The sequence below is a fragment of the Eublepharis macularius genome, chromosome 10 (assembly GCF_028583425.1).
Source record: "Eublepharis macularius isolate TG4126 chromosome 10, MPM_Emac_v1.0, whole genome shotgun sequence".
Lineage (NCBI taxonomy): Eukaryota > Metazoa > Chordata > Lepidosauria > Squamata > Eublepharidae > Eublepharis > Eublepharis macularius.
Genome location: NC_072799.1, coordinates 56172307 through 56196318, shown reverse-complemented (window position 1 = coordinate 56196318; position 24012 = coordinate 56172307). Strand labels below are relative to the sequence as shown.

General features: G+C 37.4%; 1 protein-coding gene across 3 annotated transcripts in view; it reads left to right on the top strand.

Annotated features, from left to right (window-relative positions):
* The window catches only part of LRBA (LPS responsive beige-like anchor protein), a 602029-nt gene extending 579033 nt beyond the window's left edge, over positions 1 to 22996 (top strand). For all 3 annotated transcript variants that reach the window (XM_054990072.1, XM_054990073.1, XM_054990070.1), the window contains exons 53-57: positions 2426 to 2593; positions 13222 to 13323; positions 15823 to 16019; positions 21064 to 21215; positions 21563 to 22996. In XM_054990072.1, the coding sequence (XP_054846047.1) occupies positions 2426 to 2593; positions 13222 to 13323; positions 15823 to 16019; positions 21064 to 21215; positions 21563 to 21653 (710 nt within the window). In that variant the 3' untranslated portion in view covers positions 21654 to 22996. The remainder of the gene's footprint in view (positions 1 to 2425; positions 2594 to 13221; positions 13324 to 15822; positions 16020 to 21063; positions 21216 to 21562) is intronic.
* Positions 22997 to 24012: the final 1016 nt, after the last annotated feature.

Sequence of the window (24012 nt, the reverse complement as noted above, 5' to 3'; positions counted from 1 at the left end):
TTTTAAAGTATCAATTGGATACCTATTTATCTGGGATTGTTGTCATTCTAATACTCTGTAGACCAAATAAGTAGAATATAAAGCTGAACCATTTTCCTATCCTTTGGTCATCACATTTAAAGGAATGCAGCATAGTACTTAACTGAATGGAAAGAGCCCTGTGGCGCAGAGTGGTAAGCTGCCCAAGCTCTGCTCATGACCTGAGTTCGATCCTGGCGGAAGCCAGGTTCAGGTACCTGGCTCAAAGCTGACTCATCCTTCCAAGGTTGGTAGAATGAGTACCCAGTTTCCTGGGGGTAAAGTGTAGATGACTGGGGAAGGCAATGGCAAACCATCCCGTAACAAAAAGTCTGCCAAGAAAATGCTGTGATGCGACATCCCCCCATGGGTCAGTAATGACTCAGTGCTTGCACAGGGGGACCACCTTTAACTTTTTAACTTACTGAATGATGTCTGAGGGCAAAGCTGTCAACAAAACAGCTGCTGGCCTTTTCTGCTTTACTATATTTTTGTGAATGGTAGAAAATGTATTAGAAGAAATTATATACAATTGAGAAGTTCTGCAAACTCAGTAAAAAGCAATGATCTGCCAATATTTCTTCTTATCTTCTAATTTTGTTTGACTATGCAAAGAATATTTAGTTAGAATTTTAAAGATTACCAAAAAAGTACAAATAATTTTCCAAAGTTTTGGGGGGTGGCAAGTGAGCAGGAGAAGATGATGTGATCAGTAATAGGTAATGGCAAGCAGTCACAAGTGCTGAATTCAATTATACTTTAGCACTTATACAACAAGAACCTTTTTCTTATTAGATTTCAAGGAGGGGAGCTGTAACAGGAAATATAACATAAATCATGCTTTCTGAATTTAGCTAGAACAGCACAGTCACAATAAAACCATCTTGCAAAAGTGGGTATTATTTAAAGGTAAAGAGTGCCATCAAGTCGCAACCAACTCATGGCGACCCCGTGAAGTTCCACCTCATGGGATTTTCAAGGCAAGTGACGACTACAGACAGATTTTTAGAGTCAATAGTGCAAAGACTTGTGCCTAACTTTTTAAAATTTGTAGTACAGTTGTCAAATAAAGCATTAACTAGAAAATTTGTTCTTTCGAAGTGAGAATATCCCAGTGCATGTGATGGTAACTGATATTATGGTGTAAAGAGAAGGATTAGTATTAAAGCAAACAGCCCTCATCCTCAAGCTGTGGCACTCTTAAGAGATTATCAGGAATTAATTTAAGAAATGTAAGGAAAAGAAAGAGCAGGAAGTAGATCTGAACAGGACTGAATGATTCCTCTAGCTCCATCCCGCTAATAAAGCAAAATTACCAGGTTAGTGCAAGGATTTTGGAAAGCCAAGCTTTGGAGAATGTTGGATCAGATCTAAACACAGAGACTAATTCAGATAGCATCTTTATATATTCATACTTATTTAAGGAATAAAGGCTTAATAGCTAGGTGTTTTGATTAGAAAGTTGATTGAATTATTTGAATCTGTACAGTTACTCAAATGCATTCTAATTCGAGGGGTCTAATACTTTTCATGTTTCAGATGAGACTTGTGTGCACAATAGAACTTTTAAAAACGATACTGGCCATTTCCACACATGTTGAATATTGCACTTTTAATGCACTTTAGCAATCCTTTGAAAGTGGATGATTTTTTCCCCCACACATGGAAAAGCAGTTCCAAATGTTCACTAAAGAGTATTGAAAGTGGATTATCCAACGTGTGTGGAAGCAGCCACTGTCTCATGCTATATTGCGATCACCTTAAAAAATCTTTACTGTATGTGAATAGTTTTTCCACAAACTGCAGCCCCACCCTGCAGTGTAACTTCTGTTACACTGCAGGGTGGGGCTGCAGTTTGTGAATGATGATCTTATACCTTGTTGTTATGCTGGCCTTTGTCTCCATTGCAGCATGTGCTTCTGTGTGCAGAGCTCACAATAATACATTGTTAATTCCTTTCCTCCATTCACTCCAGACTTCTTACAATATAGTTATGATACCAACAGGCATTTTACTAGGCATATATACATAAGTTACGTTTTACTTATGGAAATGTACCAAGTAGTAATGGGAAAACATTATGGGGGATGAATGTTTCCCCTGAATATCAAAAAATTATGATTCCTCAAAGGATTTTTACTAGATCCTGCACTGAGATTGGCTAGTAGATGAAAATTCTGTGGAATTCCAAAAATACAGACATTTAAAATGTAAAGTTGGCGGTGAAGAGTATGTAGCAAAATGCTTTCTATAGATAGATACCAGTTCAGTCTCAGGCATTTCAAGTTCAAGAATTTCAGGTAGTACAGCTTGGAAATACAGCTAGCATGAGCTGCTAGGTGGTCTGTCTCTTTAATAAGATATCTTTATTTGAACTGAAAACTATTATCTGTTTTGTGTATTCTAGGGAAACTGATCCAAGTAGTATTTGGACACTGGGATGTCGTCACCTGCCTTGCCCGTTCTGAATCCTACATTGGAGGCAATTGTTATATTCTCTCAGGGTCCCGTGATGCAACACTTCTGCTGTGGTACTGGAATGGCAAAACTAATTGCATTGGTGACAACCCAAGTGGTAAGATAGTCCTATGTTACTAATTGTTCTGTCAGTGGCAGATCCACTTCGTATAGTATACAAGAATTATTAGACCAGCGATGTGGGCTTTCAATATCAGGAACAGTTTCTTAGATCACAGATACTGTGTTACTGTGTTAACTGAGTCCACTTAGTGGTACCAAATTATCTCAGTAAATAACCTACATATCATCAGTCAAAATCAAAAAGCCATACTTGTACACAGAAGAGCATGCAATGATGCGAACTTCATGTCTTGAACCAAAGAGATTTTACTTGCTTTATTTGAACAGCCTCTTTGGTAGGACAAAATAAAATTTGAATTATATGTACATGTCTACTTTATTTGGGGCATGTTTTAAAAGATAGTTTTAAAACATTTCTATATTAAGGTTCAAATGTGAACCAGTCACTTGGACCCTAAAACCAAAATAGCACAGGCTGTTCTTCCATTCTAAATCCACAGTCACCTTTCCAATAGGCCACAGAGGTCCCTTTGTCCAAGAGGTGTGATGAGAGAGGGAAGATCTATGTGTCATTGACTGAGCATGCATGAGATAACGTATTTCCACATATATACAAATGATTGCATAACTATACTAGTGAGCGTACCCATGAGGATAGTTTGCACAGTGACCTCAGCAATTACTGCTGAAATAAATGCATTAATATACTCTTGTTTTCCGGGAGAGGTGGTGCAGAAATTTCCTAAATAAATACATTTGTGTTAGCTACTTTTGTTTAAGTGAAAGTGCTTGGTAGTGTTGGTGATCACTTCATCCTTCTAGGAGCTCCTCACTGTAGTTAGGCACTTGGAAAAGTGAAAATTCAAGTTAGAAATTCTAAAAATAATACTTAAATAGCTATTACATTGTAGCATGAGTTTTTACGGTTTATATTTTTTCCACAACTAAACCCTAATTTTTCCTATTTAACTTGGGTCTAATTGATCCCAACACCTTTTGAGTGAAATACAAAGCAATTTAATTTATTAAATTGATGGTAGAGTGGCATAAAACATGCACATGCTTTTTTGTTGCTCTTCAAGGACAGCTATGATTTAAACAATGTAAGAGATTAAAAATGACATTAAAAGATTTATTTTAGAATTTTCCATTTCTTTTATGGGATGATCACAGAAGTTTTTCTTTAAGAACATTTTGGGCCTGATTTGATAAGAATGAAAATTCATATAACTTAATCTAGATTTAAGAGCATTCTGAATGAAACAAATAAACATACGGAGCAGAATAGTTCATAAAGTTTTTGCATTCAGAGAGTTAAACTACTGTGGTAAATAGGATAGTCATGTTTAAACAGTTTGTGCAATATCAATTCTTCAGGGTGAACAACAGGAATATGTGAACTGAGCAACCTTCAAAGGATAGTGGATTTTTTCCTTATCTTAAAAAAAATACTGTTTCACTGCAACCTTTAGCAAGTATCCTTTGTGTAAGTCTTCTAGTGGTTTTAAAAAATGTATTTACTTTCCATCTTCAAGCATCCTAGAGTGACATCTACTGGCAGCATTTTGAAATTCTATAATATGATTCTCAATGTAGCTAAGTCAGTGATGAAAGTTTTGCTTGTAAAGATGAAATTCCCAGGTTCCTGTTCCAGACCTCTGGCTTCCATTGTATCCCAGAATTGGCAAAGTTCCCAGGCCTGGCTGCTCTCCTGGAATATTTGATAACCCTAGCATGGTTACTTACTATGGAAAGCTCCTACCATACGTATTTTAAGAAAGATCCTGATGTTATCTCTTTGTTACCTTTAATCTAGTCATTAATTTATAATTATGTACAGCAATAGTGCATAGATAGATTTTTTTCAGGGTGCCTCAGCTAGGGCATGAATCTACTCTGCTGTGTCAGTTGGAATGAACAAAACCAGTTAATATCACACAACAGGCAAATATAACCAAATTCCTTCTTTGCTATATGACAAGCACAAATAATTGTAACTTGTGCTTTTTTTATGTTTTAGTTTCTGGTTACTTCCTTGGTGTGGATTTATGTTCCCAGCAGCCAAATGTTTACAAAAACTTGCAGTGGTCTAAAATTGTGTATTGTGTTTTTTTGCATCTCATGGCTTGGATCTAAATGTGTCATCTCCAAATGTGTATATGATATTTTTAGGTATATTCAGGAATCCCAATCAAATTCAGAATTCTCAGATGTACTGGTATTGGCTTTCCAGTTAATTCTAAATACATTAACCAGGTCCTTCCCTATGGGGGTATATTTCCAGGGGGCTGAAGGGTCTGTTTTTAAAGCAAACCACCAAAATTGCAGTGTAATGAGGAATGTTTGTCTTTTAACCCCCCCACCAACCCATTTCAAGTGAGTTGGAGCAAGGTGTCCAACTTTACAAGCCCATGAACAAGATTTTCAGAGTATGAGATTTTGAGAGTCAGAGCTTCCTTCTTCAGACAGTAGTCTTACTTGTGACTGAAGAAGGGAGTTCTGACTCTCAAAAGTTTACACTCTGAAAATCTTATTGATTTCTAAGGTACCACTGGTCTCAAATCCTGCTGTTCTACTGCAGACTAACATAGCTACGCACCCAAACGTCTCCCCGCTCCTGTTCCTCTCCTTCCACCACTCTTCCAACTCCACTGTGAGGACTGATGCTGTTCCTTCTTATCAGCAAGCATGGGGCTGTGCTGGAATTAAGAATCTCTCTTCCCAGCATCTTGCATGTTGTTTTGGGGGGCCAGAAGCTATGGGAGACATAATCTCCAGGATGCTTGACATCCTAAAGGGCTGTTTATTTAGTCCGATCTTTGTGCTGGCTACTTTATTTCTCCCCACCCCTTTCTGGGCACAACTTCTTCTAATGGTGACTGGTTCAATAAAGTAACAAAACACACTAGTTGTATGTTAACTTAGAAAATGGAGAGAAGTATGTCATTGTGTTGACTGTGTTTAAGTTCAGGTGTCACTGAAATTATACAAATGAAACTCTCCAGAAGGACCAGGATGGTTTAGTGCTCTGTGATGTAATGCAGACATCATGTTCCAGGCAAAACAACACTCTATTTATTGCTTGTAGCCAATGGTAGATATTGTAAAAGTAATAATAATCATACAATAAATTAATAAAAAGAGTAATCTGTACCATATGCATAATATTGGCATAACAGATCACATTTATTTTACCTTATTTGGTATTCCATTCAAGCTAGAGTTTCCCCACTTAATTAAGGAGATGGAATAACAACAAAGAACAACTTGGAACATATCTTCCATTATCACCATAAAGTATTTTCATTGTCTAAACATTATTTGGCCAGTGGTCTTCTTTCAATGAAAAAAGTAACTAAACTTTATAGCATTTCCCCAATTAATTTTGTTGATGTTAGTATGTCAAGAGCTAAAATCATAACAGAATACAAAAAAATTTATCTGTATGAATCTCATTTAGGATATACTTTCTACTTAATGTTGGCCATATTAATTTGAACATACTTTTATATTTTGAATCTAAAGCTTTTGTATACTTCATACTTCTAGTAGCAAAAACATAAAAATGTCACATGAAAAAGTGAAATACATTATGTGTTATGTAACATTTTGCTTTAATAGCTACAATGCATTAGCTTCCAGCTATAGCCCATTGGTTTTCACAAAACATATTATTTCTAACCTTAAAATATTCTTTCTCTACGAAATTCAAATAGATGGCATGAAAGACCATAGGAAGATGTTTAGTCAAAATGGAATTACAGAAAGCAATTCAAACACCCTTTTCTAGTGAGCTCTTAGAGCTAGTTCCCAAGGGGAAATGGAGTGGTTTGTTAATTGAATTTCTATCTATTTCTGAAAAGTTAAACAAATGTCTCAGTTCTTATGAAGAAACTTGTATTGGTTTGTTAAAAGGCAAAAACTTGTGTAAAAGTCCATAAATGTTGCATTCATAAAGATATTAAATTGATTACTACACTGGTAGTGGTTTTAAATTGTCATGTGGTTCAGACCCCATATCTGTTCATTTTTGAGGAACATTTTTTAACCAGGAAATTTTTAATAAAACTATTTGGCTATTAACTTTGTAGATTACTATGCCTGTAATGTTTTATGGGTACAATTTTATTTGCATGTTATGAAATAGAGTAGAAATCTACTGCCAAATGTAGTGTTCTTGAAATAGTTATATACATTTTCAAGTTAGTTTTCTTAATATATATTTTAGTTCTCATATCATATAACAAAAGATTTGGGGGATTATCCCACTTTTACTGAATGTTTGGAACACAATTCTTCCCTGTGTGGACACAGTGTCCACACATGGAGGGATTTTCATAGGGCATATGGATCCCACCTTCTCTGAAGCTCACATTTTTTGGTTGAACAGCAGGGATATGAGAGTCTTCCCTTTTCCATAAGATTCCTTTGTATGTGCCACAGGAAGCAAAGAATAGGATTCTATTATAGCCTATGGGATCATTCCATGTTTTGGTATTGTTCCCATACAGTAAGGGATTGTGCTGTATTAAAAGGCTCGTTCCTTCTAATAGCAAGCATCAGTTTTGAAAGAAGCCAGCAAAAGGGGCTCACCCACAGACAAGGTTAGTGTATGCAGACTCAGACAGTTACCTAGGTATGAAGAATAACATCGGACTGTATCTTTTAAAAAGAAGAAAAGCCAAAAGAAAACTGACGAGGACTGAGCATGCCTTTGGAATCTTGAAAACAGCTGTGTTGGGGAGGTGGGGGGAAAAACAGAAAGATGAGAAACTTGATCTGTTTAAAACCCTAAGACCTGATGGCACCCTGGGATATTTTGACCAGGGTTTTGTCAATTATCCCCTCCCTACCACCAAATTCCTTGCATTTAGAGCATTTATAGTTTCTCTTTGCTCATTTGATACAATTTTGCATTATAAAAATTTTAGGATTTTATACATGTATAAAGTTTTTGTTTAGCCTACTCTGAAGGGAATTATTATAAGAGTTATAAAATATAATAGAGTTATCTGATGTTTTATTTAATTGTAGCTTTATATTGAGATATAAATGTATATAATTGATTTTGCAGTGTTGAATCAATACACGGCCTTTGCTGTTGCAGAATAAAAATTAGAAGATTTTTCCAGCAGTCAGTCATCAGCAGCAGTCGATCTTTTTCAGAGTTTAACTTTTTAGTCTTAAATATCAATGAAAGGTAGCCATGTTTGCTTTAAGAAAGGTTACTTCTTAAAGGAAGCAACCTTTGGTATGTATATCAAATCTTGATAGAAAGCAGTGCTATGAGCATTTCCTGTATTGGTTGAATTTATTAAAACATAAACTCCAGTTTTCTTATACTATTGCCTTTTAGTTTAAAATCTCTTTTTAAGATTGTCTTTTGCTTTTCCACTATGAAGCTCAAGATTAGGAGAACAACATAGTTGCAACACAGGTGTTCGTAACCAAGTAAAGAACAGATGAACTTGAACATTGTAGAAGTGGAGGAAAGTTTAGAGTTCATTATGATGGTTTTAAAAAGATTGTTCCAAGTATATTCATTTTTTCTTAGTAGAATTGCAGTACAGCTTTACATGAATCATGCATATAGTTCGTTTTACCTTCTGAAATTTAAGTAGTATGATTTAAAATAAGACTTTATCCTGTAAGACTACAAAATATATTTGTTCTTTGTTTAGTAAATTTAGAGGTAAAATTCTTTTTTTCTGTTTTGTACTCTGTCATTATGTGGCTGTTGGCATTAGTATCCAAGTTCAAGTTTTTAGTTTGAACCATGAGCTGGGAACATTATTAAATGTAATACTGGAGACAGCATCATCTGAATGGTGGGTTACCCTTCAGATACTAGTACAGGTTCTTTAATCCCATTTGACTTGTTCATCTTTCTGTAAGGATTCTCCATAAAGATGTACTCAATATTCTTTTCAGGCCTGAGTTAAAGCTTGGATCAGTGGTCATAAACCTGCTTAAAGGACAAAGCCTTGCCTTTCTTTGAAGTCACTTCCCCAGGATTTCAAAGAAGAGCTAAAAGCCAGTTCCCCAAAACCAGTTTAGAAAAGCTTGAACTGGTGCCCCTTAAACCAGCAGCAAAGTAAAATTTTCCCTTTGCTTTATTGAAAACCATGACAATCTTCTGAAGCAGTAAGAATTTAAAAGCTTTTAAAGAAATCTCTTTTGGTCTACAATCTGCCTCTAAGTTGACCTTATTATTTGGAAAAATCAGAAGCATGAAGACCCTTAAACGCTTAACATTTTTATCAAAGGGACCAATGTGACTTTCCAAAGGATTCATGTTCTATAAGACTACAGTGGTGAAGAGGAGAACTTCAGTGAATGAGGCAGCAAAACTATGTAAAGTGTAGTTAGTCATTGCTGCATTAATTTAAAAAAATCTAAAATTCACTTCTTAGAAATTGACCAACGTTAAGTTTTGAAGCAACTTTTGTGCTATGCATTTGAGGCAGTTATAACTTTTTGTCATGTAAAATTACTGTTGAAATAGCAAAGAGTCCAGTAGCACCTTTAAAACTAACCAACTTTATTGTAGCATAAGCTTTTGAGAGCCACAGAAAGCTTATGCGACAATAAAGTTGGTTAGTCTTAAAGGTGCTACTAAACTCTTTGCTATTTTGCTACTGCAGACTAACACGGCTAACTCCAGGATCTATAAGTTGAAATGTAAGTATTTAAGACAATGGCAACAATTCAAGAACATGTTTTGTGTAGAAATGGATCTTTCAGGATTCAGGAATAATGGAAATTGACATTAATTCAGATGTTTACTAATGTACGCAGACTTTGGAATTGTGCCCAACATTTTTAACTTGTTAGTTTCTATTGTATTGATTTCTTTTGAAGATTTTACATTTGAATTTTTGATATTATGACAATGTTTAACACCTGTCTGTCCAATACAGTCTAACATTGCTTATGTGTATGAGATGTCCCTGTCCTTCCTTTCCTATTGTCCATGTTAAAGTGTTGCCGTATGTGTACATTTATATTTCTCTGTATGGTCCCATTATTGCATCTCTTTTTTATGAACATATGCTGCTGATTGTTCTTTGTAATATGAACCTCTCAGAGCATATTACTATTTATAAGGCCTGAAAGTAATATACCACCAGTACAAGCATCACTACTGCTGACTCCAGGATTTTGTATATCCTTGGCCAAGTGAGATATTTTAAAGTAGAAAGGGTAGAGAATTAAAAACTCAAGAATTCTCTTGGATAGTTTATGCTCAGTGAGAATGGCAGCACTATTGGGATACCAAATCATTTGCTGTTTTGAAGCCCCAGGCAATGCTTGACTTCATCATCATTTGGAGACAATCCAGACATACCAATCATGTACTGGATATGAAAATTTTATCTTATACACTATATACAGGTGTAGATGGGCAGACCAGGAACTTTATTATTGCTATGTAAAGTTGAAAATCCTGCAGTTCGCTCTAGATAGGACCCAGAAGAAATGAGCAGTTTCTACAAATTCCTTCTGCCTGCTGCAGACCCCTGTCCTGTTGTCATTCCTCAGGGTCTCCTGTCCACCAGGACCAGCATTTTGAGGAAATCAGTGGGATGCTGTGGGAAGAGGGAACAGGAAATTTCTGTTCTGCCACTGGAAAATTTAGTCTGGATCCAACCCCTGTGAATACCTTGCTGGAAACAGCAAGAATGCTGTCCTTCTGTAACTTCTGAACTGGCTGTACAAAATGAGTTATAAAATACTTTTCCAATGATTACTTTTTAAAGTTGATACTCAAAATGCTTCTATGAACTACTTTTGAATAGTATATGAGCTGCACTATTTAAATAAACGAACAAACAAATCTCTGATCTGCTACTTAGATAATAAATTCACTACTACTACTACTACTACTACTACTACTACTACTACTACTACTACTACTACTACTAAGGCAGGAGTCCCTATTTTTTTTTAGTCTATAGGCACATTTAGAATTCTGTCACAGTGTGATGGGCACAGCAACAAAATGGCTGCCACAAACTGGCTGCTACAGCTTACCTTCACTTTCTTAAAACACTTGGCGGATGACCACATTTATTTATTTTATTGCTTTCAATTTTTATTCCTCCCTCCCCGCACAGGCAGGCTCAGGGCGGATTACATCAAGTAAAAAACAATCATATAAAATTTTACATCTTAAAACTATTTAAAAACAACAACAGCATAACAGTATAATATAAGATTAAAAATGTACAAGTCAGTAGCAATCAGCTAAGCAGAGGCAATCAGAGTGCCACTTAACTGTCATTTAAAAGACTGAATGGTGGATGCCTCTAGTGGGGACCCCTGTGCTAAGGCAAGTCTGATACATAAAGGCTACCATATATATTCTCCTGGAGGTGCTGAATTCATCATGTATTGTGCTCCAGGAGTCCTGCCGGACAGGGTAAAATATCAAGCTATATTAATCAGATGAAACGCATGCTCAACATGAAAATGGTAAGACACAAAACACAGACTAAATCACACACCAAACAGTTGTTGTATCATTATAGATTAAAGCACTTATTCTTAATGACCATATGGCCTCCAGAAAGAAATCTCAAAATCTTGGGGGGCGGGGGGTGCATTCAGAACTTGGGGTGGCAAGAAATTCTTTTCTCTTTGCTTGCAGTGATTTCTGACAGCAAGCATAGGAGAGTGGCTTTATATTGCTCACTTCACTGCAAGTAATATCCCAGAATCTAGATTTCTCCCACAGCCTCTCCCCCCACCCCGTAGCCAACATTAAGGAGCTGGCTAATGGCCACCACAGTCACAAGGATCTCATTGAGTGTATGGCTGAGACCTATGGATCATCATCATATACATATATGCACCTATATAAAATTTTCTTATGCAGAGTGCTGTTTTCATCCATCCCAATTTCTACTTGTTATGAATCTTTTCACTTCCATCCTCCCAGGGCCCCCTCCCGGCAAAGCTTTCCCTTCAGGCTGTCTGGTCAGCTGCAGCATGGCTCCAGTTCCAACTTGATGGAATATCCTCCTCAAGAAGGTGCAGAGAGGCTCTTTCATTTTCTGCCTCCTGGAAGACATGTAAAGCTGTTCTTTTTAGGCAGGCATTCTACAGTGTATTTCATAAGGAGGACATTATTCTGTGGAAAAGTTGTATAGCTATGTTTTTATTTTCTGGGTTTTAAAAAAAATTGTTTAATTCCTGTGTGTGTTTGGTAAGCTATCTTGAGTCGTTGTGGCAAGTGAGAAAGGCACATTGTATTTTAATACTCAGAGAGGGGAATTCAGTTATAATGTGTATCTGGGAGGGAGCAGAGGATTAAAGGTTAGGAACCACTGGGTTAAAGTAATGCCTTTCAATCAAAGTATGCACAGTAATACACTGTACTATTTACAATGATGTTTTAAATAAACTATCTCCTGCACTCTCCTTTGTAAGATGGAAAGTTCAATAGAGTAGCTTGTCTCTAAAAGCATTGTGAGAGTTCACATTCACCTAAACTCCACCTAATAAACATAAGAAGATGTAAAATTCCTGCCCTTATGCTTCCCATTTGTCTTCCCCTGCCCCCCAAACTGTCTGCCATGCTTCCTGGATTTGAGTGTGTTTTGCTAAAACTTGCATGAAACAAAAGCTTTGTAAAATTTATGGCTGCTATTTTAAAATTGTGTAAATTTTTTTGAGTTGCTGTATTGTCCCTTTTTTAAAAAAAAAACCTAATCTTTTTCAAGTCATAGTGCAACCCTATACAGGGTTATTCCAGTCTTAGTCCTTTGAAGTCAACTGGCTTAGGCTGACATAACTCTGCATAGGGTTGCAATTCCAAAGGTTCATGCAGGAGGCGTTTTGATCTCTTTTCTTTGAACAACTGATTCCTGTATGCTCATAAGCTACTTTGTAAACTCTGTTTCAGAAGCAGTGATCATAGGGGGCTGCTTGAAGTAAATTTGGCTTGGGCTCCTGGAGCTGGTTTTACTGTTCTTTGGATCCTGAATCATGTGCATATATAATTTTTTAAAAAGTAATTTAGATTATGATTTCTTTACTTAAAGTAAAATAACTAGGCCCTGTTACTTGTTTAGCGCAATAAACTTCGATATCAGGTATCTAACATAAATATAGTATTTTCCTTTGTCCCTCTCATACCAGGAGGGGAAAAAATCATAATGTGGTTTTGATTTCTTCCGCAAAATGCATGTTGATGCAGCTCTGGGAATCATAAAAAGAGTATGCTTGTCAAAACATGTTCTTCAAATCCATAATTCTAACATATTTGTAATTGTGAAAAAGAAATTGTACTGTTAGTGAAACCTTGATACTTAAGATGTGGAGGTCCTGCAAGTGTTAAGGTTTTTTTTACATGTACTTTTTTGTTGCACATTTTATGATGAAGGCTTGACTAGTTGGTCTGATAAAGGAATCAGCCTGCCCCTGTACATTGGCTCATGGCAGTGTCCGGAGCTAGTTCTCTTAGGCTACAAGTTCTTCGAAAAAGAAGGAAAATTTGCACTGTGTGATGAGCCATTTGTTTTCAGCCTTGTGGTTGAGATTTCAGAATCAAAGACAGATCAAAATGGACATCTTCTAGTTGTTCATAAACAAAAAATACCAAACCATTATAGTTTGAGGTGACTTGTGATTTTTTTGTTTCTTTTTTCCTCCTTGAAGGTGAATTTGCATCTCCTCGAGCTATCTTGACAGGACATGACTACGAAATTGTCTGTGCTGCAATTTGCGCTGAACTTGGTCTAGTAATAAGTGGTTCTAAAGGTAAATTTCGCTGGAGACTTAGAAATTTAAACATCTTTTTTCTTAATGCTGATTCTTTGGGATGTTAATGTTAAAATTAAGCAGTTTTGAAATGGTGAATTTGGATCCTCTTTCTGTGAAGGCTGCCAGTATTGCGCTGCAAAGTATATGTGGTTTGAGTGTTATGTTTTCATGCAAATGGATACTGGGCTTCTCATACATATTTTTAAAGGGCATTATATTTAGACAATGAAATGTCATTATAGCAGGAGTACCCAGCCAAAGACTGACCCGAGGCTGCCTTTGTGGTCTGTGGAGGCGTAGGGAGACACAGTGCTGTGATCTTCTCAGGGGCCCAGTGACTCCCTGGTTCCCCAGCAGGGCTGTGTCTCAGCCCCAGGTTCAAATCACCAGCCAGCCAATCAGCAGCTGGCTGGCTGGCCAGTGGGGCGGAGCACCAACCAGCAGACCTTGAGGGCTAAGTCTTCATTCTGGTCCACCTGCTGGGGTTAAACGGCAGAGTTGGCTGAGCCCCCAGCACTGTGCTCCTCATCTGGCTTCCCATCCATCTCACCCTCATTTCTAGGGATTGCTGAGCATTATGATGACTCCTGGGTCTAGAGAATTCTTGGTTGATGGTCGCAGTTGGGATCTGTAATGTCTGGATGTCATTGTGTTTTTTATGCTTAGGCTATTATATCTCTGTCACACCTTTGAGAAGGGTGGTTCGGGCATTGGGCATGAATCATTTTGGGGAGAAACAGGGCTGTGAACCCAATTTCCCCATACTTCTGGATCCTCTTAAGGGATCGTAGGGGTGAAGCATCACATGGACAAGCCCAGTTGGGGGCTGTTGGGGCATGTTCATTCCCAGGTGGCAGGGGGATCCACACAGAGGTTTGCGCCTATGTGAATTCACTGTCATCCTCGTTTCCCCCTTCAGGGAGTTGGCTGGAGGGGTAATGAGGTCATTGGCTGACAGGCAGGTCAATTGATGCTTGGATTCGTGCCCTATGCTGTGCCAAGTCTTCATCAATTATGAACTAATAAAGCTGTGGCCTTTTAAAATCATACCTGCGTCTTTGTGCTGCCTGCCCTTTCCCCCTTCAACGCTGGACCTACAAATACTTGCCTGTGCTGATTAACAAGGAACCTATTATACTGTGTGTTCTTCTAGAATAGCCTCATCTTTCCATTCTAGTTCTAAAATGGAAAGATGTCCCCCTCCCTACCCCAGTATTTGAAGACTGATTTACTAGCTCTTGAGAGCAAGAATAATCACTCCTGTCAAAGAACTACCTATACCTTAAGACCAGGTACTTCTCATGTTGCGCCTATCGTTTTGCCAGCTTATCTGTCTGCTAAATAAATGTATACCCCACCTTTTCCCCCAAAGAGGACCAAAGCAGCTCACATCATTCTCCTCCATTTTATCCTTACAACAAGCTTGAGAGGTTAGGCTGAGAGAGTGTGACTGACCCAAGGTTACCCAATGAGCTTCCATGGCAAAACGGGTATTTGAACCTGGGTTTTCCAGATCCTATTCAAACATTCTTTTCTGCTACACCAAACTGGCTGTCTGGCATATACACCACTCTGGCATATACAGGTATTTTGTGTTAGAGAAATCAGGATCTATTTTTGCTGGATTGCCATTTTGTTAGATGAATGAGAGGTGGTCTTATGCCCAGCCTCCTATAGTGCCTGCCACCAAGTCATATTGTCACAGAGTTGCTCTTTCATACCCACTAAACTGTGTAAATAGCAACTGGAAAGGCCATCACTCCGAGGGCTGGATCTGACTTGGTCACTGAACCTCTAGGCTCATGACATGGCACAAAACTGTGCTGAAGCAACCAACAGGAAGGAGTTTTCCTTCAGACACTCACAGAACCAAAATATTTGTTGTTTCCTCCACTTTTCTCTGCTTTATCCTACCATTCCTCTCTTGCATCTTGCATCACCACAAAAATGCTTCTCTCCTGTGCAATTTCTTTCCTAAGCTGATCAAATACCTATGTATAATAAAACCCAATTATTGTCTTTGATTTGTTTGCTTTTTGATCTGCTTACTAGCCAATGAAGGAGCCCCGTGGCACAGAGTGGTAAGCTGCTCACGACCTGAGTTCAATCCTGGCAGAAGCCAGGTTCAGGTAGCCGGCTCAAGTTTCCTGGGGGTAAAGTGTAGATGACTGGGGAAGGCAATGCCAAACCACTCCGTAAAAAATCTGCCAAGAAAACGTCGTGATACGATGTCTCCCATGGGTCAGTAATGACTCGGTGCTTGCACAGGGGACTACCTTTACCTTTATCTAGTAGCCAATGAGAAGGTAAAGAAATGATTGCTTTGACCCCTCTGGAATAAAGTGTATTAGCTTATCTGTTATTGTAGGATGTGCATATGAACAATATTGTGAATAAATTTGTGAGTATACATGTATAGGTTAACAAATTAAATTCCTAAGATTCCTGCCAAGTCTTGAAGATCCTGATGGTTTGGCTGTTTCCTTCCCTCATCAGATGGACCGTGTCTCATACATTCTATGAATGGAGATCTACTGAGAACATTAGAAGCACCTGAAAACTGTCTGAAAGCAAAACTTATCCAGGCATCAAGAGAGGGTCACTGTGTCATCTACTATGACAATGGTCATTTTTGTGTATTCAGTGTGAATGGAAAACTGCAAGCCACTATGGAAACCGATGATAATATAAGGGTGAGTATCTTCAATATTTTAAGTGTGTGAGCAGGTTCACTTATTTTGTACAATTAATTAAACAAATAATGCTAACAAAATATCCTCACAGCTATGCCAAAAGACAGACTACTTAAATTGACCATTTTGTTGTTGCATTCTAAATACTTTTGCTATTAATCTAAATTCCTTGGCCAGTACTGGAACTGAATTGCAATAAGAGAATAGACAAGCCTGGCACGTTTCAGCCTTTTTTTCCTTTCTCATGCAAGGGCATCCTGCCCATTCGTGGAGAAATCTTTGTAAGGCTCCTGACTGGGCATTTGGCTAAAACAATTTCTGTAGTGTTTGTTAATGGCAGCATTTGGGGAATGCTGTTTAATGCCAACAGCATTCGCTGTTAGAGTCAGATGGTATAATCTCCTAATTTACCATCTTGTACACAAGTATGATAAAAACCCTACCAAGAGAATATGTGGGCATTCTGGAGATACTAGGGCCTAATCAACACTTTCCACCTGTTTTTGTTTTAAAATTGTATTGCTTAGTGGAGCTTAGGCTAACAGCATATTAAAGTAGATCTGCCTAGCATTGTTTAGATATCTTAATGAGTAATTTAAATCTAAGTAGGCAGGCAGTTCAGAAACACATTATTTTATCCTCAACAAAGCCGCTGTTCTATTCCACCCAAATGAATCAATTTATTTTTCTTTCTTTGGTTGGTTTTGAAAAGCGACATATCTAACAAGCTGTCCTCCCTGTGCTGTATGCCAAAGTTGTCGTAGCGATAGGTCTGTTTTTAAAAGAGCGTGGTCTCTCAAGAATCTGAAAGCCAAACTACACAAGATGCCAGATGTGTTCTTCATGTGTCATGTCTCTCAAGGTTCCCTGGGTAGTGTAGTCTTACAAAGAACAGTCATTCAGTGTGATTCTCCACCAGGGAAAGAGTGATGGGAGGGATGCTCTCTCTCTTTCAAAAAGTCTTGGCTCATGTTTTCGTCCAGGAGCTCGTGGGGAGGGGTGTAATCTAGGGCGGCTTTTTGCAAGAGAGAGAATCCCCCCTCACCGCTCTTCTCCCTGGCAGAGAATTGCATCAGATTCTCTTTTGCAAAAAGTTGCCCTGGATTTCCTGCCTCCAGGTACATTACCGCCCCCCCGCCTGCACTCCCAGAGGAAAACTTGAGCTGAGGCTTTTTGAAAAAAAGAGAGAATCCCTCCCCAGTGGAGAATTGCATTGAGCAGCTGTTCTACGCTGCTCAGGGAACATTGCAGGACCCGACATGCACTCAGGCATCTCATGTAGTTTCCCTCTGAGTTTCAAGACTCTATAAGAGAGTTCAAGTCAGAAACAGAAGATATGTTTGTATATCAGAACCCCGTATTAGTTGATTAGATTATTAGAACACCATTTAGTAGAATTCAAAATCACGTTCATAGTGAGGCAACAGCAAAACATTAAATTGATTCATATTTCTGTAGACAACTTCTTTGAAGCAAGTGCATCTTATATTAAATCCTAAGGGCCATGTTATGAAACTGAAATCCTGACAGACTGAAAAGGTCATTCCTCTTCCACATTCATTTCTAGTTGACTCACTAATGCTACAGCTTTGAGTAAAACTCAAAATCTCATCTTTTATTTAATCAAGAGCACAGAAATACACAGAATTCATTGGTGGTAGAAGAGTTAAAGATTAATGGCTTTAATTTGCCTTTTAATATAGCATTTCTCTGATAAAAAGCCTCCAGTATAACATTCAAGTGAACCATAACCATAAGGTTAATGGATTTTCATCAGATGAATTTTATAACTGTAGCAAATAATTATTTGTCACGGTCTTCACTGCAATTTCAAAAATACCCTTAGGAAACTGCCATTTATGAAATGAGAAAAAATGGATATTGATTTTGTTTATAATGAATAATCTTTTTGTAATTGTATTTGGTTTGTTAGATATCGCGAGTCCAGCATTTTCTTTTAAACCATTTACTGCCTTAGCTTCATCATCCTTCCTCTTGTCTATATTGTCATCTATTCATTTATAATGCACAAAGACTGATGTGTTTACATTTTAAGCACATCTGTGTAGCAAATACCTTTTGTCTATTAACATGGAAAATGTCTAGTTATATCTCTGTCATTATTTTTTCTTATTTCAAGACCCAGTAGTATAAAACTTTGAACATAGCTGCATTTTAAAGCAACATTCAGTAGTATTGAGTGACTGATTTTGATTATCTCATGTTTAATGCAGATGGACTAAAAGGCATCACAGTGTCTGTAGAACAATATACATTTGACTGAATGCACTTAGCATAATAGTAATTCTAAACCACTCTTCTAAAAAAAATGGTTACCAGCTATTCTTCCTTAGAGCTTACAATAAATGCACTTTTCTTTAAAATCATTTGCTCAACTGTGGACAAATGGGTTTGCATAAGCAGGTGTAGGAAATTAGAGGTTTGAAACCATTTCATCCAAGAAATTAATAGAGGTTCTGGTTGCAGAAGAGAAGACATAAACATTTCTGAGCACTCTTATGGTATTGCTATGCTGCTAACTAAGCTGTGAGTTTCATCCTTTATGGCTGGGATCCAAAGAGTTACTTTAGGAAAGCCTAAAGGCATGCATGCATCCAAGCAAAGTTTTTTTACTTTCTTTGAATAGACCTTCATGCTATATCATATATATATATGCTATATCATATACTGCTTCTAAATCCCTTGTCAGTCTCAAAAACAGCTTGCAGTTTGACAAAGTTCAAACCCACTTTGGGAAGCTACTTGTAAAGTTATTTTGAGATGAGCTTAACTTATAAAGTAAATAATAAACTTTCTCAAACAAGTCTCTGGAGACACAGCACATGCATTTTCTTTTTAAAAACCCTAAATAAATAAATTTGAAACAATTTTATTGAAATTATGATATTAACTATTTTGTTTGACTTAGTGAAAAGGTGGCTAAAATTTAGGAAATGTATTAACCTACAATGACTATTACACACACCTCCTCCCAGGAGCTGAGTAGACAGACCATTATATTAAAAAAATGTGTTAAACTTAAATTGTTACAGGCTTTCGCACAGAAAAGATTAATCAAATGCGCACACATTTGAAAAAGAAATGGAGATAAGAAATGAGAAAACAGCTGGATAATAATAGATAAAACACAGAAGGAATAAAAAATTGACTGTTCTATTTAGGATTTCTTGGCTGAGACTAAGAATAGAAAATTTCCTAATAAATGGTGTGTCATGTATTTAGATATTCAACAGCCCAGTGGGTTTTATGCTGGATCTGATTGCCAGCAGTGAGTACTTCAATCAGAACTTCCTACTTTCCAAAAAGAAAAGTACACCAAACAAGTCATGACATGAGGAATATAATTCTTAATCATGAGTCAGTTCTATTCTTCATGTAATCGGTTATTATCATTTTTCTAATTCTCAACATGGCCATCTCTCATGGCCGTTCTCAACATGGCCATATTTAAATCCAGAGATTGGACCAATGAATAGACAGGACAAATTTTTATTCAAAGCTGAGAAAAGCCTGAGATTTGTAGAAAAATCTGAAATTAAAAAATATATATTTTGGGAGATAACATCCCCCAATAATAAAAGCAACACCTGTAGCTTTAAGAAACAAATGCCTCTCAGTGACCATTGTGGGGTTGCTAGGCAACCACAACTGTAGGCTTGGTTTCTGGAAGTAAAAGGCAGGGGGAGGGCACAAGGCCTTTCCAGGGCTTTTTTGGCAGAGGGAGGACTCATCATGATTGCCAGGCCTGGCAACAATCACTGAGTGACTTGTATCATGCGACTTGCATGACTCACCAAGGACTGGCTGCTTGTTACTCTTCAAAATTCAGTGTGGTGTAATGATCAGTTTCAGACTAGGATCTGGGAGACCCAGGTTTGGAGCATTTATAGAGACTTAGCCTAATCTACCTCATAGGGTAGTTTTGAAGATAAAGCGAGGAAGAGGAGAATGTGAAATCTGCTTTGCGTCTCCATTGTGGAAAAAGGTGGAGCATAAAAGTAGTAAATAATAAATACAGCTGAAGGGCAGAAAAAAGGTTGGGGGTGGGTGGGAAGGAGGAGAAGAAAGCAGAAGGGGAGAGGCTATACGAGCTTTCAGGGAAAGGTAAGAGGAATTAGTGGGGGAGAGAGAAATAAGATGCCCTTCCTCCAAGTCCTTGCGCGTTCTGTTTTTATTCTTGTATTTCTATTCTGCCTTTATCTAAGACTAGGTTGGCGTACCTGCTTGGCCTCATTTCATCCTGAAAATTCGGTGATGTGGGTTGGGCTGAGAATTAATTCCTAGAACAAGTTCTAGCTTCATGGCTGACCAGAGTTATTGGAACCTCCCTGGTCAAAGTCTAGCCGATATATCACACTCATTTTCTTTATATTCTTTATGCCATGCTACAAATGTATTATTCTGACAGATTTTTTCCTACGTGTGAAAAATATGTGAATTTTATTCTGACAAGTACTGAGAGCCAGTTTGGTTTAGTGGTTAAGAGCGCAGGATTCTCATCTGGAGAACCGGGTTTCATTCCTCACTCCTCCACTTGAAGCCAGCTGGGTGACCTTGGGTCAGTCACAGCTTCTAGCTCTCTCAGCTCCACCCACCTCACAGGGGGTTTTGTTGTGGGGATAATAACATACTTTGTAAACCACTCTGAGTGGGTGTTAAGTCATCCTGAAGGGCGGTATACAAATCAAATGTTATTATTATTACTGTTGTTGCTTGTAATTTAAGCCTCTTAGAACATTGTCACAACTGTCTATGGGTTTGAAGAGGACTAAGTCCCTACTTCCCAAATTGACAATAGGAAAAACAATAAAGTGCTGTCATGCGTATAACCTTTTCACTGTTTTATTATCCAAGTGTAATTTACTCATTTGTTATTTATTCCAAATTTGATTGTCTTTTTATTTAAAACATTTTAAACTAAATGGTTTCATAAGGCACCTTATCCTTCCTTAATTGGCTATCAACTTTGAATAAAACAATTTAATGGTGAACATTAATAGAAGGTGCACTCTGAATTCTTTAGGCAATTCAGCTGAGCCGTGATGGACAATACCTCCTTACAGGAGGAGACAATGGAGTTGTTATGGTATGGCAAGTGTGTGACCTCAAGCAGCTTTTTGCCTATCCTGGTTGTGATGCTGGAATCCGATCAATGGCTCTTTCATTTGACCAAAGGTGAGCGTCAGTAAGTTTATGTTATGTGTACAATACTATCCTGTATTGGCTTCACTGGATGTGGCTCAGCAGGAAGGGACACAGCACATGTAAGATGAACATTTAATTAATCCCAAAGCAGGGTATTTTTTTTAAAAAAAATGTTTTATTCTATCTATCCCAGCTGTTTTAACACTCCCAAGCCTGTTGTTGTGGTGACAGAAGCAAGATCTAATGACAACTGAATTCAGTGGAAATCTTTACCATTATATTCTTTGACATAGTTGGTAGATCATATGCTTTGTTAAATGCAACCTCAACATAATGATGATAAGGCTTCTCTGAATTTCCTCCCCCTCCCCCCATAGGTGTATAATGACCGGAATGGCTTCTGGCAGTATAGTGCTTTTCTACAATGATTTCAACAGATGGCATCACGAATACCAAACCAGATACTGAAGCTGGAATATACCTGCTGCAGTTGGCAGATGGAAACTTGAAGCATAGCAAGTCTCTCTTCAGTGTCTTGCCAGATCCTCAGTACTTATAAATAGTAAATATAACATCTTCGAATGTAACTTAAAATTGCTGGAAGAAGCTATTTTTTAAAGTTAACTGCTATTTTTGTAGACATTGCTTGACTTTTTTGGGGGAGGGAAGGGATAAGAAGCAGAAAATAGCTGCTGAGGCCTGTAGTTTAAAAAGATAATCTATATTTTTAGTCATAGTAAGTCTATTTTGATTCATGTATGAGGAAAGACCTACATAAGTTGGCTAAAATTCTTGTACTAGCTAAATTATGAAACATGTTTCTCATGTAAATCTTTATAATCTTGAGGATTATTTGATTTTAACAATGGAAGTTGGTTATAATACTGGGGTTTTAAACTGGGCTTAACCATACCACATTTTTGTCTTCTGTCTTTACAATGATTGTACTTCTTCAGCACTGACTCTTCTGGGAATCAATAAGAATATTTAAATTATGAGATAAATATAACATTTCTTTCCATCAATGTAGTGATCAAGCATGCTTCTGATTCTAGATTATTAGTTTTTTGTTTTAGTTTAGTTTTGTTTTGTTGTGCAATTAATGAAGAGGAAATTGGCAACAGAGTTGATATGTCAAGTGTGAGTCCTTATGGCTTTTTCGTGACCTCACCTTCAGCCATACCTAAATGTGCATTGTTCCATAAAAACCAACCTTAATTTTGAGAATTACCTACTTCCATATTTTTTCCCATTAAATCACATGCGGAATCAAAGCACACTTCTGCCTAGTCTGATGTTTTTAGGCAACCAGCAAAAAAGGATTATATAGTTGCCCATAGAAGCAAAAGTTTTGTTTTGATTATGGCATAGATTGTCAGTATGTGTAGCACACACACACTACCATTCCATAAACTGAGCTTGTTCTCATTGGTCCTCAATTATGTTGACAACATTGAATATCCTATCTTTCAACTCCTAATGAAAAGAATTTTACTAAAGGAACAATGTTATTTTGGTGTTGCATAAATTCTACTTTTTCTACAAGGTTGCCATTCAGAACTCTGTGAAAATATTTGTGAAAAAGAATTGTATTGTTTTATAGGTCTATATTGCATAAATAACTACTTTGTATGTTGTGCTCTATTAAGGTTTGAGACATTCCATATCTATATTGGTCTATAATTTTCTGCAGCTGCCTACTTTAAGCAGTTCCCATTTTTTTCTAACATTCAACTACCATTTCTTTCAGTAAAGATCCAAATAGGTCAACTCAATTTGGAAAAAATTAAATAAAAGACATTTGTAATTTAGTGCATCTTTTATTGCAAAAGAGTCTTATTGCTGAGCTGGAACAATGTAAAATTCACAGTTGCCCCTGAAAAGTACTGACTTGTCAGTCAACAGTATTTAACTAAGTTTTTTTTTAAAGGTGATCCTGATGGTTTATAATACTGTCCTTTCAGACCTATTTACTACATCAGCAGGTGCAGGCAGTCTTTGGTGTCTTCCACAGAACTTCACATGTAGCTTATTCAAAACATCATGGGTGTTTTGCAAAATGATGTAGTATAACTTACCAACTGCTCAAGGAATAGTTGATTGTGATTAAAAAATGCTTGTACTGATGTAGCTGAAAGAGATAATTCTAAGCCAGACACTTTTCAAATTAGAATAGAATTCCTTTCTTCCAAAAGCATGGAGATGGGAGGGAAAAAATTAGTATAAAAGTTTACTCTTTAGCTTAGTGAGCATCATTGGTGCTGGGGTGGGTTATTTTACTTAGAACTAATATCTCCCCTTTTCTCTCACAGAGAGAAGCTGGACTCAGTGTTTAGTGATATGATGGACTTTAAACTACCTATACATACAAAGAGTGTGCACTTAGAGCATCATCCCAAACTTTGGCAAGTTCTAATAGATGGATTCAGTTTGGGTCAATAGATACAATTCGAGAAAAGTGAGATCTTTTTAAAAAAGCAAGCAACTGGCTCAGCTTTTTAGTAAGTCTCCTCTTAACATCTTCAAGGAAGATAAAATCATTTTTGTCAGTGTTCCAAGAATTGTTTTTGAACTTTCAGAACCTATTCCACTTTATCTCCCATTATCACATAGCCCCATCGCTTACTCGAGCAGTTCTAGGAACAGATTCATAGGCTGAACTACTAACTTTTGAAGAACTGAAAGGTCAGAAAGAAAAAAAGAGAAACATTTTGTCAGATACGCCTCCAGCATATCTGTCATGTGTTATGGATCTCTTGCTGCAGTGTGCAGTGTACCTCTGAGAACATGCAGAGGGAACCTGTGTTGCTGACTGGGTGCTAGCTGA